The sequence below is a fragment of the Dermacentor albipictus genome, chromosome 9, assembly GCF_038994185.2.
Source record: "Dermacentor albipictus isolate Rhodes 1998 colony chromosome 9, USDA_Dalb.pri_finalv2, whole genome shotgun sequence".
Taxonomy (NCBI): Eukaryota; Metazoa; Arthropoda; class Arachnida; order Ixodida; family Ixodidae; genus Dermacentor; species Dermacentor albipictus.
The window spans coordinates 60,986,854-61,002,429 of NC_091829.1; the positions used below are offsets into that span (position 1 = coordinate 60,986,854).

The 15,576-nt window shown below is 44.1% G+C and overlaps 2 protein-coding genes across 6 annotated transcripts in view; both read right to left on the reverse strand.

The window, feature by feature from the left end:
• The window catches only part of LOC135919787 (zinc finger protein 567-like), a 136,653-nt gene that overhangs the window by 72,477 nt on the left and 48,600 nt on the right, over positions 1–15,576 (reverse strand). The gene's annotated exons all lie outside the window — the stretch shown is intronic.
• LOC135919770 (uncharacterized) overlaps positions 1–15,576 on the reverse strand; it is a 39,265-nt gene that overhangs the window by 9,824 nt on the left and 13,865 nt on the right. For 3 of the 4 annotated variants that reach the window (XR_011508707.1, XM_065453667.2, XM_070526022.1), the window contains exons 4-8: positions 14,442–14,518; positions 9,277–9,403; positions 6,317–6,390; positions 4,602–4,743; positions 2,466–2,539 (exon numbers count right to left, since the gene is read on the reverse strand). Coding sequence is in view for 3 of the 4 variants with exons in the window: in XM_065453667.2 (XP_065309739.2) it covers positions 2,466–2,539; positions 4,602–4,743; positions 6,317–6,390; positions 9,277–9,403; positions 14,442–14,518 (494 nt within the window). In the remaining variant the exon portion in view is untranslated. The remainder of the gene's footprint in view (positions 1–2,465; positions 2,540–4,601; positions 4,744–6,316; positions 6,391–9,276; positions 9,404–14,441; positions 14,519–15,576) is intronic. The other variant, XM_065453668.2, reaches the window with a different exon arrangement.

A 15,576-nucleotide genomic window follows, 5' to 3' on the forward strand; every position in this document is an offset into this window, starting at 1 on the left:
TGAGGATACCGCCCTGCCAACGAACATTTTCGGTATATGGGATATAGTCCGAGGATCTGCAAACGCGCGACGTCTACACAAAGCTTGTGCCGAAGGTGTAGTTGGAAGATCAGACAGAACTTCGAGTTTTGAGCTGTCAAGAATTGTTTGATTGGATTCAAAATTAGCCGGATTTTCTTAACTCTGTCGTAGCTGGAGACAAATAATGAATGTTTCAGTACGACCCAGAATAAAAAGCCAGAGCAGCGCGTGGCACAAAAAATCATCCCCCCGCCCCAAGAAAGCGCGTATGAGCAAGCCTCACATCGAAACAATGCTCATTGTCTTCTTTGACGCCAGAGGAATCGTCCATTTCGAGTTTGTACCGCAGGTAAAAACTAAACTCAGCCTTTCACCTGGAGGTGCTGAAGATATTGAAGCACCCCGTCGCGCGCGGGAGGCTGACATCAAATACACGAGCAAGCTCCACCATGACAATGTCCCCAGCCACACGTCCTTCATCGTTACCAACTTCCTGGCCCGGAACAGCACCCCTGTAGTTCCCGTGCCCTTACACTCCCGACATTGGTATGTGCGCCATTTGTTTTTTTTTTGTTTCCCCAACTGAAGAGAGCGCTGAAGGGAAAGCATTGGGAGACCATGGAAAACATACAAAAGCATGTTGCAGCGTTCCTGAGAAACATTGCCGTCGAGGACTTTCAGGGTGCCTTCAAGGAATGGCGGACACGTCTCTGCAAGTGTATTGATGCAGGGGGAAATCTTTTGAATAACTTTACCCATTTGTATAGGTCCGGTTAATAAATCCATTTTCCCAAGAAATGCGCATTACTTTCGTAATGGACCCTGTAGATTCGTCAGCCAACGACGTAGTCGCATTTCTTAAAGGGGTTGTCCGAATCCCACTTGAGCACTGCTGTAGGTGAAGTTGTTAGGGAAACACAGGCGTGAAGCAATGCATGCTTGGGAGCCAACCACGGAAAGCGAAAAATGCTGATTCTCCTTGAATCTAGAGTAGATGCAAATATGGATTGGGTATCAGAAAAGAAGCATCGTCGAATTAATTATGACGCTTACTCACAACCATCCGCGCCTAAAAGATCGAAACCTAATTATCAGGTTTGCGTTATTGTTTCGCACTTTTAATAGTTGAGTCTTCGGAGATTTAACAATGAAAGCCTGAGTAATAGGGGCTTTTTGCGTGCCATTTGTTTGCGGGCTGCCATTCTCAAATTTCCGGCGAACAACTTTTTAAAGAACTTAAGACAAGGTATGCGCATCTTTAGTGATAGAACGGTGCGGTAATATACCCTGCATTTACCGCATGCAATATAGCAACGCGGTAAATAAACAGGTAACTTTATGGTAAAATACATGTCTTTGCCCCAATTTAAACACATAAATAAGACACATGGAAAACAGGACGGATGTCATGTGCTTGAAACTATGCGTCTATGTCTATCTGTGTCATACTTTTGTGTGTTTCAACTTATGGCAAAAAACGCGTCGTTTAGCAAGCGCCAACGAGGCCAACAAACAGTTGTGTTGGAACACAAAGGTACTAATACGTATACGAAAATTTACGCTCACGGCCAGCTCCGCCGACGCCGACAGCGGATTTTCTGCGACGCTTGGCCCTTAAGGTTGTCTCGTTAATATTTGAGACTATAATATAGTACTGCTATGAAGTACTAGGTAAAAACAAGCGAAGCGCAGTTGAAGTCATTGTGCAGTGAAACACTTCAATCAACAATAACCAGCCCCCCCCCCCCCAAAGAAAAAAAGAAAAAAAAACGTTGCTTCTAAGGGCAAAGCTGGTGCAGCCTTGGTGCTGTTTTTTTAGGGACGTCGACACGATAGCAAACTGGGAATGCCTTCTACGCACCTGTGACTAACACCCCTCGCATAGCCAGAAAATGTCTCCTGGCGCGTCTGGCATTGTGCCTCTCTTTACACCATCCTCTACCTGACCGCACATATTCAGGGTGGCAATGTGGGTGTGTTGGTGCTGCATCTTCAAGGGGTGTACGGTAGCGCGATTAGAACAAAGAAGAAAAGAAGACACACAGGGACACACACAGCGCTCTGTGGGTCCCTGTGTGTCGTCTTCTGGCGCGTATCGGTTTCGTACCCCTCCTAATTCTACGTCAGGGATTGCTCACGGATAATCCGCGAACTGTCCTCAGCAGGAGCACAGGACTGTTCTGCTCGCGAGTAGCGTTATCACCACCGCGATTAACCGTCAGATCATCTCAGCCGTGAGCCGAAATTGATGAGACAGCAGCTACATTTCTTGTATATGAAACTGTGCAAAATGTAGAGCCCAAATTGACAGGTGCAGAACCGTTCACCCTTGAGCCAGCAGCAATGCTCTATAAATGTCTCGTATGCGACTGCAGATGGATTGCTGAGTCACCTGCAAGGTGAGATGTGATGTACCAGAGGCTGAAAAATCTGAGCACACGTACCGTAGACTGTAGTTGGGCCACTAGCCGCGTAGTAGTGCGTACTCCATGGCTCAGCGCCGGTGGCGTCAGGAATTCTAAAATGGAAGAAAGATATGCACATGAACACGGTGGCCTGCAGTGGTAAACAAAGGTGGCTGAACATTGTAGCTGAAGGCAACGTTTCGACAAGTGGGTGAAACTCATGAGGATTAGTCCGCTTTCAATGAAAGACGTTTGCTTGCAGAATCTTTCAGGTGCTTTGACATATTGCTCAGAGTAGACACACGCGCACCCAGTGTATGTATAACTTACTGCCTGTTGCTCTTTTCAAAAATCTGCGCTAATCACTAGGTGAACTTATTTCGCTGTTGTGTGGGTAATGTGCTATTATTTGTACACGTATGTTTATTGTTGTTCACATTGCTAATGCAATATCATGGTGCGGCGCATGTGGTTTATATTGTACGTCTTGTGCCGTCATTCCATCTTGGTCGGTATCTAGACTGGATTGTGTCCTTATTAGGAACTTTATGGGAATATTATAAAAATATAAATGCAATGAATGCTATGTTGGGAAAGTGAAGAACTGGCCACAACAACAGTAGTGGCGTTTTAAGAGAACCCGCCAAGGCTAAGGAACTAAGCTCAATATGTTTCGCACGAATTCAGTTGAAATTTATTGCATTTGATTGACACAAGTAAATTTTAATAATTGTATGAATCAAAATTTTCTTTTGGTTTTCCGCTTGAAAAAATTGTGGAAACACCAATCCTAAAATATACGCGTAAAATAGTCATTTATATGACGATTTCCAAAGTATCTACTCATAAAATAGTTTATTTTAGTATTCTGTATAATGTATCAATATTGGGCTCATTAGATATGACATTAGGTGCAGTTTAGAAAATCATGACATTTTTTAAAGCTCAAATAATTGTAATTTTCATGCTAGTGCTTGAGTTTTTCTTAAAAAATCGTAATGGGAATTCCTTTAATTTCAATATTATGCGATTAAAAAAACGCCACAAGGTTTACGAATCTTGTTGCGGTGATTGAAAAAAATTGAATTACGGGCTTTTAAGTGCCAAAACCACTTTCTGATTATGAGGCACTCCGTAGTGGGGAACTCCGGAAATTTCGACTACCTGGGAGACGTTTGCTTGCAGAATCCCTAAAGCGCACCGGCGTGTTGCTCGGGGGCAGATTCACGCGCGCCCTGTGCATGTATGCTTTAGGGTCTCTTGCTCTTTTGAAATATCTGCGGTAAGCTTTAGGTGAACATTATTTGCTAATGTGTGAGTAATGGGCTATTTCTATACCTATATTTATTGCTATTGTTGTTCACATGGGTAATGGAATTTTATGGTGCTGCTCAACTCTTCTGGTTTACATTGTAAATTATGTCAGCTTTGCTGGCCTCTAGACTAGTTTATGTCCTGATTAGGTTAGAACTTTGTGGGCAAATGAATAATGAAAACCCGTCAAGCAAAGGAACAATGTTCTTTATTATCTTCCGTGTGAATTCCGTTGAAATATATTGCATTTGACTGACGCAGTCAAATTCCAAGAATTGCCTGAATCAAAATTTTGGTTTTCGCTTCCAACATGAAAAAATAATGAAATCACCAATTCTAAAATAGACGCGTAAAATAGTTGGCATTTATGCGAGCATTTCTAAGGTGTCTACTCATAAAATAGTTTATTTTTGAGTGCTGTGTAATACATCAATTTTGGGCACATTAGATGTGATATTAGGGCAGTTTAAGTTATCATTAAATTTTTTAAAGCCTAGTTAAGTTTTAATTTCCATACTTGCGTTTGAATTTTCTTAAAAATCGAAAATTAAATTTCTTCAATTTCAATATTAGGACTTTTCTATTACGACACAAGGTTTACCAATGTTGTTGCGGTGGTTGCGGAGCAAGACGATTCAGTCTCGCATTTACGCCCTAGGTAGCAGATCCGCAGATAAAGCTTCCTGTTAAAGCCAGCACTATATTGTGAAAAGAACAGCTGATACTTGGAGCTTCAGGCATTAGAACTTCAATCCATCGCACTAGTTCGTCAATTCAAGCATAACTGAGGTATATACGGCGTTCCAAGACGTCTAAATTAGTTGCTCTATTGAAAGGAATTCGTACAGAAGTTTGGTTCACCTAGCATCATTTCCCAGAATGCCCGATGCTTCCTCCGTGCCCATGTGGCTTGTACTGGCGACTGCGTATTTGCCACCGCCGTTGCTGCTGTAGACTGGAAGTGTGAAACTGGTGCTTCCGGTGTCTCTGTTGTGTGCATACCCTGAAATGAGAGGTGTTGGATCCACACTGTGTCACGTTCCCCGTTAGGAAAGCGTGGGGACCAATAAGTTTTCGTAAGAGTCTTGATGCTAATAAATCCTAACAGAAGGGTTTCCGCCTGGAATGCTTCGCTAAATCCAAGCAACAAAAGCTGGAAGGCCCAACGTGCCGCTACGAAAAAGACAAGTATGCGCATCGGGAGTTATTCTTTGCGTTATTCCTTGGCCTTTGATGCCTAGACTAGAGCATGGTTGTTCTTACAAAGACTGATTTTGGTTTGCTTGCTTCTTGTGTTTGGATCATGCATTATCTCTGCGATTGGCTACTCGGCGTTAACCATCGCTTTGGCTTATCACACAATAAGATTGAACGTGCATGTAGAGACCAATGGCTACATACTAGTTTTCTGCTGTTATTGAAAAATTTAACGACAAGAAAACCGCGTGGTTCTATAGTAATTTATTGCACTCGTATTGGCTGCTTATTACTAATTTATCTCACTAAATGGGAAAGCTTTTTGTAACATCAATGGCTTTGGCAAACTTTTGCCAAAGTGTTTTTGCCTATGTGTTTATCTCCAAATGTAAGGAAAGGTTCATGAAAGAGAAAATTGTCCTCCGCCAGGCCAAGAAAGATTTGTCCTTATCCGACATGCTGTTAAAAAACAAGTTTCTTTTGTAAACTGGAAAACTCATTCTCAGAAACCCGCATAGTTTTCCCGTACATGTATGGTGTACGCGTGTGCACAACAATTCATTCCTTCAAAAAATTGAGCTTAGATTCGGACACGTGGTCATGTCGAGGATGGATCCAGCATAGCCACAGGTTTTTAAAGCCTTTTTTATCTGTATTGGAAATTGCCGAAATTGAGATACAATAATGTGCGGTTGTCTTCGTCTGCGTCTGGCGTTTCTACATGCCATCCAAATATTACTCCTATTTTGTAGGATTTTTTTTTTCATCATGTCTAAGGTAACATCTAGATGCGCAGCCGAACTGAACTCACCATGCGATTATGCACTTTATTAAAGAGCTCCAAAAACAAGCATTGCTACTAATGCAAGGCTTGAGGAGCGTTACCACCGATTTCATTCGTCGCTACGTGGACATATGTTGAACAGCAAACCGAGACAACCTGTCTCGCAGTTGCGAGAAATCTCTCTCACATGACCAGGTGGCGTTTTATAGCGCTTGTTGCATTCAGCCTCTTTATTTGGGAACGCTAAACATTATAAATGCACATATAGCTACCATAAGTCTGGTAAATGGGCATCAGGAATTGCTCAAGTATGATCTACAAACTATCCTAGTGATTAGAACAGAATCGCACACGTGCGTGCATCTTGATCAACGTAGCGAATAGTCTGTTTAATCTTATCACCAGGGGAACCTCATTTCATGGAACGACAGTTCAATTTAGAATATTCTGCTCAGATTTACATGCGCAGAACCGTGCACCTGAGAGCAAGTGAGGACGCTGTTTATGTGTATCGTGGGCGATACCAGACATCAGCTTCCTTAATCGCCAGCAAGACGAGGCGTGGTAGACCGTCTAAAAACCTTCCCACACGTACCCTGGATGGTGGATGTGCCTGCAGTCGTGTAGTACTGCGCGTTGCTTTGGTGAACCCGCGTGGCCTGAGGATTTCTAGAACAGAAAACAAATGAACAGTAAGGCCTGAGGTGATTAACAGTGGAGTAACAAAGGTTGTTTCCGAGGCCAACATTTCGGCAAGTTGATGCAACTCATGAGCACAAGTGCGCTCCTTGAAACGTTTGCGCCCTCTGACCATAAGCTACACACATACATTGATGTGATACAATATACTGCCAGCTACGAGATCGATTTAGCAAAAAAGTTATTTGGCAAGATAAAGGGCCAAGCTATTACATTTATACCAAGGTATAGGATCAATAAGCAAAGTCAGTATCATGGTATTACAGACATTGTATAATTGAATAACCACTTGATCAATAATGGAACACTTAATGCTACATTTGTGCGAGAACACGTTTAATACCTTACCTAACGACCACAAATACTGGCGATCACAGCGAATCCTTTATGAGCAGAACTTGCAAAGAAGGCTACAAGTGCTTGTCCCAAAGTGAACGTTCCTTGAAGCCACTCCCTATTACAAGTGATTTCCCAAGCACTGATCAGGCCACCTAAAACAATGCATCAGTGGGAAGCCAGTGTCTAACAAGCATTTCTCTGTTCGCCGCCTCTTGGTCACCCTCCTACTTGCAGATGTTCACGGGACTTCCAGAAGTCTGCCTGGGCTACACATAGGACATACTTAGGACATAAGGGTCTTGGCCATTATTACGAGCAGGCCTCGATAGTCCATATCGAATTTTCTCGCAATATTACCTAGAACAACATCTGGCGACACTGTGTATGCGAGTTTTCTGTCGGACATCGTGATGCCTATGGAGTGTCGGGATATTATAGAGGTCCACGGCGTTATCTAGAACGTGAAAGATGTTTATGGCTGCCTTGATATAGATTTCTTCAAATGAAACATTCGTAAAATGTTTTGATTCACCAGCAGTATATCTTTCCATAAAGTTTTCTCACCTACAGTACATAGCATACGCTGACAAACTGTTGCAATGCTTCGGAAATCTGTGTTCTCGAACGTGAACGACCTGCTGACAGTCTCTGGTTTCACATATTTGGACAAAAGCACATGCCCTCCTGATTGAGCAATATTTTTCCGTATGTAGCGATAAAGACAAAGGAGCTCATAACGTACAGATTTAGGAAAAGATTTTAACCGTCATTTCGCTTCGCTTGCCAGGCGCGCATTGAAACTGTACTGGCTCTGTAAGAAAGATGCCCAAAGTGACCCCATCGCACATTACAATGCATGCAACAAAACAGTGCAGCGACAATGTATCTTCCAGGTGATATAGTCGGAACCTGCATAGCTTCTGTTTTGCAAGATTGCGCTCTTTCTTAAGCGCATACTGTGATTTGTCTTCGGGTAAAACGTCAATATACCAAACTTATGGGTATGCCAACAGTCGCCTAAGCAGGCGCTCTTGTGAATACACCGAATACACTTGGATGCGGGCCCGAGGGTATAGACTGAGTTATGTATATCCAAGAGTCGTCTCAATTCAGGTGCCGTTTCTGAGAGTTCACAAAAACACACTTTGTATACGGCAAGAGAACTGACGCAATGTGCACACAATGATGCTAAAAAAGGGGAAGCCAGGTAATACTCCACGCAAGCAGCAAGCAGCCCAGAACCTAACATAAACCATTGATTGTTGCCCTGAAACTGTCGAGACTGTGGAATATGTTCGGCCTATGAACTCAAAGTTCGCCCAACAAAACAGTGAAGTCTCATTTAGCGCTTGTTCATGGCGGACACACGCACACAAATCTAACTATCAGGGAAACGAAGAAGGGCCATTTCTCAAGCGTCGCGGCCAACCTGCCACCGCCGGTTTTGTCACTCTAGCGCAAGTTTCTTTTTTTTGTGAACACGCTACATTACCTGGGTAAACTTAGATTCCCTGTTTCATTTTATGAGCCTTGATTTAAATTAACATCTTGCTCCTCATTATCAATATGAATTCCATAAGCGGGAGTAAGTAAACAGGCAACGAGCCTACAACTGTGCCGGATATTGCAGCGTGTTAACAGCATAGAACATCGGCCGAGTTGTTATGGCTTCACGATTGCGCCCTTTGCTGTTCCCCTCCCTAATGACATAGTTTCATACAATAACCAGTAACAAATAACTCTGGCGCTAGTTTCTACGGGAGCATGGGAATTCCGGGAGGTACATGGATTTGCCTTAACTTCACCCTTCAGGCTTCAAACGGCATAGTGACTTTGTAAACTAGTTATTTTCAACATTGTCCTGCGTAATGAATAATTCAATAAATAATATTAAAATTGTCTGACGGCAGGATTCGTACGCAGGACCACTAAGCACATGGGCCCAATATTGAAACTATCACGCCATGGACGCATGTATAGACAAAAAATGTGAAACGCCTTTATATAATTATTGCGGGCAAGCCAGTGCCTTGAGACGCTGGCCATTTCGACTTGGCCAAAGCTCAGTTGTTTCCATTAGTACCGATTGTACGTATTTGCACCGTCTTCCTTACTTCGAAGTGCATAGATTGCTCTGAAATTTACGATAATGAAGGCAGACAATGCTTAATAAACGGCTCCGCAACAACGTGTGAATAATCAGACAAATCTATGTACTTACCATCATTCCGATGATGGCTCAATGATTGATGTGTCCGAGTACTCTCAAGTATTCTGTAGGAAACCCTACGCTTTCTACTGTGTCCATGTCGAGTGGTTCTCTTGCAACAAGGAAGTATGTTAAGGCCCGCTCCGCCTGCCGAATGCTCAAAACTGCTGATGAAGTTCTCGTTTCAGACATCAGAGCTAGCGCTGCCCTTTAACACTTAGAGGGGGCAGGCACAGTTGAACTCCAGTAAGCATTCCCTGTAGTCTCCGAGTTGTTTAGCAATGAAACGTTTCTTAATGTCGCCTTACCTGGCTCCGTAATGTAAACTTGCTGATGCCTCCACCATTCCAGCGCGGCTTGTGCTGGGCTTTTTGTGATCGAAGCTGCTTGTGGGCCCCAGGTGCAGGTGACTAGGACTACCGCTGGAATAGGCGCCTGTATGTTATCAAAGAACATAAGTTTTAATTCCCAGCACTGCACAGCCAATTCGTTAGAAACGACTTTTATTTTATCGTCGAGCCAAAATCATTTAGTGACAGAAGAATCCTGTTGCAGTGCTTGCATATGCGGTGCAATTTGGTTTATGAAACTCTGTATTGAATGCATGCAAGACTTCGTGGCCATAAGAGAGCCGACCACGCAAGATTGTGAAATGTTGGCCTCTTCGGAAGATTATTAGGCTCCATTACATACCTCGGGCAGAACAAGATATTGTTCGAAGCGAAAATGAACATTTCCGTTTGTTCAGCGCGCAAACCTTGACCCAATATATGTGCTGCATTATCAAATAACATGCGCATCAGATGCTTGACAATGTCCTTGCCCTTTTTCATGTATTACGAGCAGCAGACATGGCCCGTTGTAAACGAAGACAAAAAAAAAATGAGAGGATGTATTTCTAACGAGGTACTAGAAATTTTTCTTCGAGACCTGTGCAACCTCTGCAGAATTTGTTGACCTGCTATGATTCATACATGCATCTGTGAACGACGTACTCGTATATCAGAAGCCGGTATCCGAATACATTTGAGGACTCCTCTAGATGAAGTTAAGGAAATACAGCCTACAAGCGATGCATTTTTATGAGCTCATTACGAAAAAAAATTGCCCATGCTACTGGAATCTCGAGTATATGCAAGTATGAAATGGCTTACAGAAAGGAAGACTGGTTGAAGTAATTACGACGTTTACTCACAACCATTTTAGCCCTCATAACCATGCACGGCTCGCCCGACGCTGACGGCCTGGCTGGCCACGTAGCGGCCCGCCATCTTTTGCAGGCGGCGCCAAATCCGCGCCGCATAACTAACGTGCCTCTGCCTTTGAAAACACTGGTAACCATATCTCAGCGCCGAAAGTGAGTCACTTGTAAGGGGTGCTGTATTTCTGTTTTCAACGTCGCTATTCGAACTGACCAAGTAAACTTCAGCGTACAAGTAATTGCAGCTTGAGTGATGTTGTAAGCAGGCAAGAGTAAGAAATAGGAGTGAGGGATTGAAAACTTTGTTCAAGACGGTTGGCGAATTTTGCGGAGTGGCGCTATAACCACCCCAATCTAGGTGACGGCCCGGGGCGTTTGAGGCGGGTGGTATCCTCGGCGTGCCGGACGCCCCAAAGTTGATCGGCGAGGTCGTGGCTGAGAAGCGCGACCTCCCATAGCACCCAGTGGTTCGAGACTGACATGTGTACCCCTTTCACCTGGGACCCTTTCTGCTCGCTACCGTTGGAATCGAACGAAAAATGTCTAACTTCTCGCGAAGTAACCAGCCTATGTGTTGCGGTCCTGTACAGGGAGTTGAAGCCAGGAGACTGCATTTTCTTAATTTTGAATGGTTCCTCGGATGATCTCGTTTTGATCTCCCAATGATGCCCATTTGTTCACGTTTGGTTTTTGCCCCATTGACCTCCCATTCTCGTCTTGATTTCCTGGATAACGGCTCCGGAGTTTTGCTCAACGTCTGCAGAAGGTTGCCAAGAACTGAAGACGCATGTATTGTGTGCGTGTGTGTGTGCGTGCGTTTGTGCCCGTGCGCGCATGTGCGCGCGTGTGCGTGTTTGCGCGTGTGGGCGTGTTTGCGCGTGTGGGCGTGTAGAAAAAGATGAAGAGAGAGGAAAGGAGAAGGTGGGAGGGGCCAAGGCTAGTTGCTCGGGTACGCGGTGTCGCAACACACCAAATGCCAGCTGATGCAAACGCCCCTGCGGGGCTACGTGTATTTCATGCTTCAAATCGCTCTCATTCCATACATCCCTGTGTAGGCCATCGATAGACTATACGACAACATTAAAATCTGGCAGACCCCACGCCTTGTGAGAGTAGATGTTATGCGAAGCCGTGTGCGCGTACCCTACGAAGTTGATGAAGCGACTGTGAGAGCACTGAGATGTAGGTGGATGTTTGATGACCTATATGACACACATGTCACAAATTTCACTCATGACATGACGAATCAATTACAGGAGAGCTGTTTAGCGCTAGTTCCCCTAGGATCGTGTCCGCATGAGAACACAAAATCCCGGAGACTCGCAGCGGAGTTTAAGTAGGCGTTAAGGACTCCATACGTGGGCCGATCCCGAAGATAATGCAATGTCGGGTAAACCCCCTGCAGCGGTGCAGTTCGCCATTAAGAGACCCACATACACAGCTTCCTTGGTCATCCTTCACAGATTGGAAGAGCAGCGAGTTTTATGTTCGTCATGCACTCTTATACTATACCAATTTTGGTACATACCAAGACGTAGGCAGCTGTTTCATGACGTACGTGACAGGCAAATCATGAATCTCCTGTTATGACCTCTTATTTCTGTTCGTGATCCAGTCTTGACATACTGTACCAATTATTGGAGGTACCAAATGAACGAAACGATGATGAGAGCACCAATATGTAGGAGGCTGCTTCATGACCTACATGACACTCGCGTCATTATATCCAAATTATGCCCTATCATTGATGTTGCTGATACGTTCTAGTCATATGCCAATTTTCGTGCCTACTATGTTAACGAAACGACCATGAGAGCACTAAACATAGGCGGCTGTGTGATGACTTACGTTAGACGCATGCCATGATATTCATGTCACGACCGATTACTTATGTTCGTCATACACTCTTTCATACTATGCGTATTTTTAGTTGACGAAACGATCATGAGACCTTCAAGGCGTTTAGACAGACAGAGACAGACAGACAGAGACGGACAGATAGACACTGTCAGAATAGCAAAGTTTTACCAAAACATGCTTTCCATTTAAAAGATTAGTGAATGCACATATGTAGGAGTCATGTTGCAGTGCTTATATTAGCTTGGAAAGCAACGAAGAAGTGATAATTTGCGAGGAAATGACAGCTAACTGTGCAACAGAGAGCATAAATGTACGTTAAAGTTGGGGCTTTATAGTTAGGTATGCAAGTGTTCTAGCTAGGGACACATTTTTTAACTTCCCAGAAATTGCGTGGTGGTGGTAACAACTTTATTTACAATCTGGCGAATTCGTGGCCTGAGCGTAGGCCAACCCCAAAGAGGTCCGGAGATCCTGTCTCCTCGCCGCTTCACGGGCTTGCTGGATGGCCCATAGTTTATATTCGAGGTTTGAGCTGTGAAACGCGGCCGTCCATCGCGCCGCAGCTTCATATGGGGAAACTGCTTTTTCTTTGCATATAACCTCACATTCCCAGAGAATGTGTCTAAGAGATGCGTGAGCCCTGCTGGATAGTTTGCATTTATCATCTGAGTAGATGTCCGGATATATCCTCCTGAGATGGACGGGGTTGGTGAAGGTCTTTGTTTGTAGCTGCCTCCAGTCTACCGCTTGGGCCCTGTCGCGTATGGGGTTAGGGGGCGGAGAAAACCGCCGTGAGTTTTGATAAAATTTTGAATTATCACAGTGAAACTGAAAAAAAAGCGCTAGATTTAGCAGCAATAATTATGGTGGAAGCTTCCTCATGAGGACCAACGATGATAGGGCAGTTAGCATTAAGCCAATGTAGGGACAGACCGCAAAACTGAATACACGTTCATTTACAATGTGAAAGGGAAGGGAGAGTCTAGTAAGAATGCTTATCGCGTCTTCGCATACCATAACGAAAATTTAAATAAACGCGGCTTGCCAACCTCCTGTACTGAAGATTTCAGTTTGAGCATCTCTGAGTTTTATTGAATTATAGTGTTGTTGCATACGGGAATTTTTAGGGTGAATTCATTTTCGAACATTTGTACTTGTATGGGTAGCACCGTTAAAATCACCACTAGTATCCGATCATTGAGGGAGGTCGCAAAGGTACTGGGAGAACGAAAAATACTTTAAGTAAGCAAACAGTGCTAGTCATCCTCAAAAAAGAGAACGTATTTAGTTTGGGAAGGAGTGGTGTCTTCATGCCGTAGACTTTCTTGATACCAAAGCGCTCCAATTTCGAGTTAGTGGTATACTTATAAGAAGCCGCTGAGTACTGTTCTTGTTAATATGGGCATAGGGTTAGAGGTTGTTAAAGTTTCAGAAGCCTATAGTTGGGTTAGCTTAGGCATATTCATAGTTTCAGAGCTTAATTAGCTTGCCCACAATTTTGAATCCCCCCATTTCGCGACATTTTCATGAAACTTTCAAAGTTGTATATTTCGTTGTTACTCGGCTTGTTAGAACCTAGAGCTTCAATATAAATTTTCTTGGGTAGCCCCAAATCATATGCCGTAATTTTCACAGTCAGCCGTAGCGGGATACGTCGGTTGTTTGTACCATGCTAAACTTGAGCGATTCTTTCGTGCAGTACCGTTCTGCTCCTCCGGTATAGCCATCTGAAACACTGCCCTAAGTGCACACCTTACTCTGCATTCGTGCCTGAACATCATTAAACTGCAACTCTGGGATATTATGGGACGAAATCTTAGGTATAATCTGGTCACCTGGGGCTCGTCAATGTGCGCCCAATGTACTATACACAGGTCTTTTTGTATTTTGCCGCGATCGAAATGCAGCCGCCGCAACCACCACTTTCCCATTGGCGCTGTGTTTAGGCGCGCAATGGCAAATCCACTAAGCAACCACGGTGGATATCTAAGCAATACCCTTGTCAACAAAGTTCAACGGGTTTAAGAGGAAAATTATGGTGCCAGCACGACCAACAGACAGAGCCTGCTTGACGAACAAAATGTGAGATTAATGGTGAAGCGCCGATTGCAATTGCTACTGAATCGATGACTGCGTAGAATGTACAGTCTCTGCTTCTGCCCCGATCTGGGAGCGTGCCTTTGCACTTCACTGATGTGAGAATAAAGGCATTCAAACATAGGTTCTGTATGAATTTCCACGCATCTGCACAAATTTCTTACTAAGGAGAGTGATAAGGTGCCTCCTGCGGAAACCGACTTGGCGGCTTTAGTGAAGCGCGTTTTCATGCGCAATAAATGCACCACTGCCGCGGTGGACGTAGGGCATCTCTCCTATATTTGTTGCAAATGCGAATGACTATCGCCTACGTACCGTCGAGGCTGTACGTCTGGTCAGCTATCGGCCTGTGCTGCGCTTTCAGCTGGCAACGCCAGGCGTCGTCAGAACAGCTGCAAATTAAAAGAAGTATTGGTATGAGATACTTACTGCTGTTACAAAAAGTTGAAATTATCTTTTATTACAAGCAAGTACCGAGAAACCAAAGCTCTGTTTGGTAATCGAGCTGGTTCCAATGTTTTAGTCTCACTCAGAGCCCTTACAGCGGGTCAGCCGGATGACTAGGTGATGGACAGGATCCGCATCATCGAGGCACTATAAGTAGCCAATTGATACTTTTTGGCCCCGTAATCTAGGCGTGTTCCAATTAGGCATTTGTAAAAGTTTGAGGAAGGTCTTGTCACTATACTCAACGTTGTTCGCGACAGAAGGTACTTCAAGGTACTTAAGGACTGAGTGCCTAAGTGGAATATAGAGCAGAGAACTCTTGCTGCGTCGGCGGCATCCACAGTAGATTTTCTCTTCTCCTAATCTTGCCCCTCCCCCTTTCCCCTTTCGCAAGTGCAGGGTAGCCAAACGGGCTCATTGTTGGGTAACCTCAATGCCTATCATTTACCATATCTCTTTCTAAGGCGCAGAATAAAGGTTAACTTAGTGCCTAAAATGCCGCCTTAAAATTTAGTGCTCTCTATTCACAGGTAAGTGTTGCTCATGCACCTCAATATGGGAGACCGGAACGACGCCTCTATTTCTTGAAAGAAGGAAGGAGGGGCTTCTCAAGAAATGTGGCTTAAATCAATTCTGTGCTGATGTCGACGCTTTGGTCAAGCCAATTTCAACTTGTCTTTCGTAAAATACAAGGTCACGCGAGGTAAATCCAATCGGCAAGTCATCAACATACATGGATTAAAGCATACGTTGTGGAATAAATGAACGTGCTACATCCATTTTTCACAACAATGATACAAATAAGTCGCCTACACCCTGGTAACCCAGTATTCTGGATGAATGACCTGGACGGAATATTGCCAGCACTAATACGGTACGTTGGGTTCGATAAATAACATTCTACTACATTAAGCATGTTGCCTCGAAATGCCCATTTCCGAGAGATGTTGCAAACTTCGGTAGGGCCAGGTTGGGCGTCAAGCGTTTTTGATATCAAGAAACA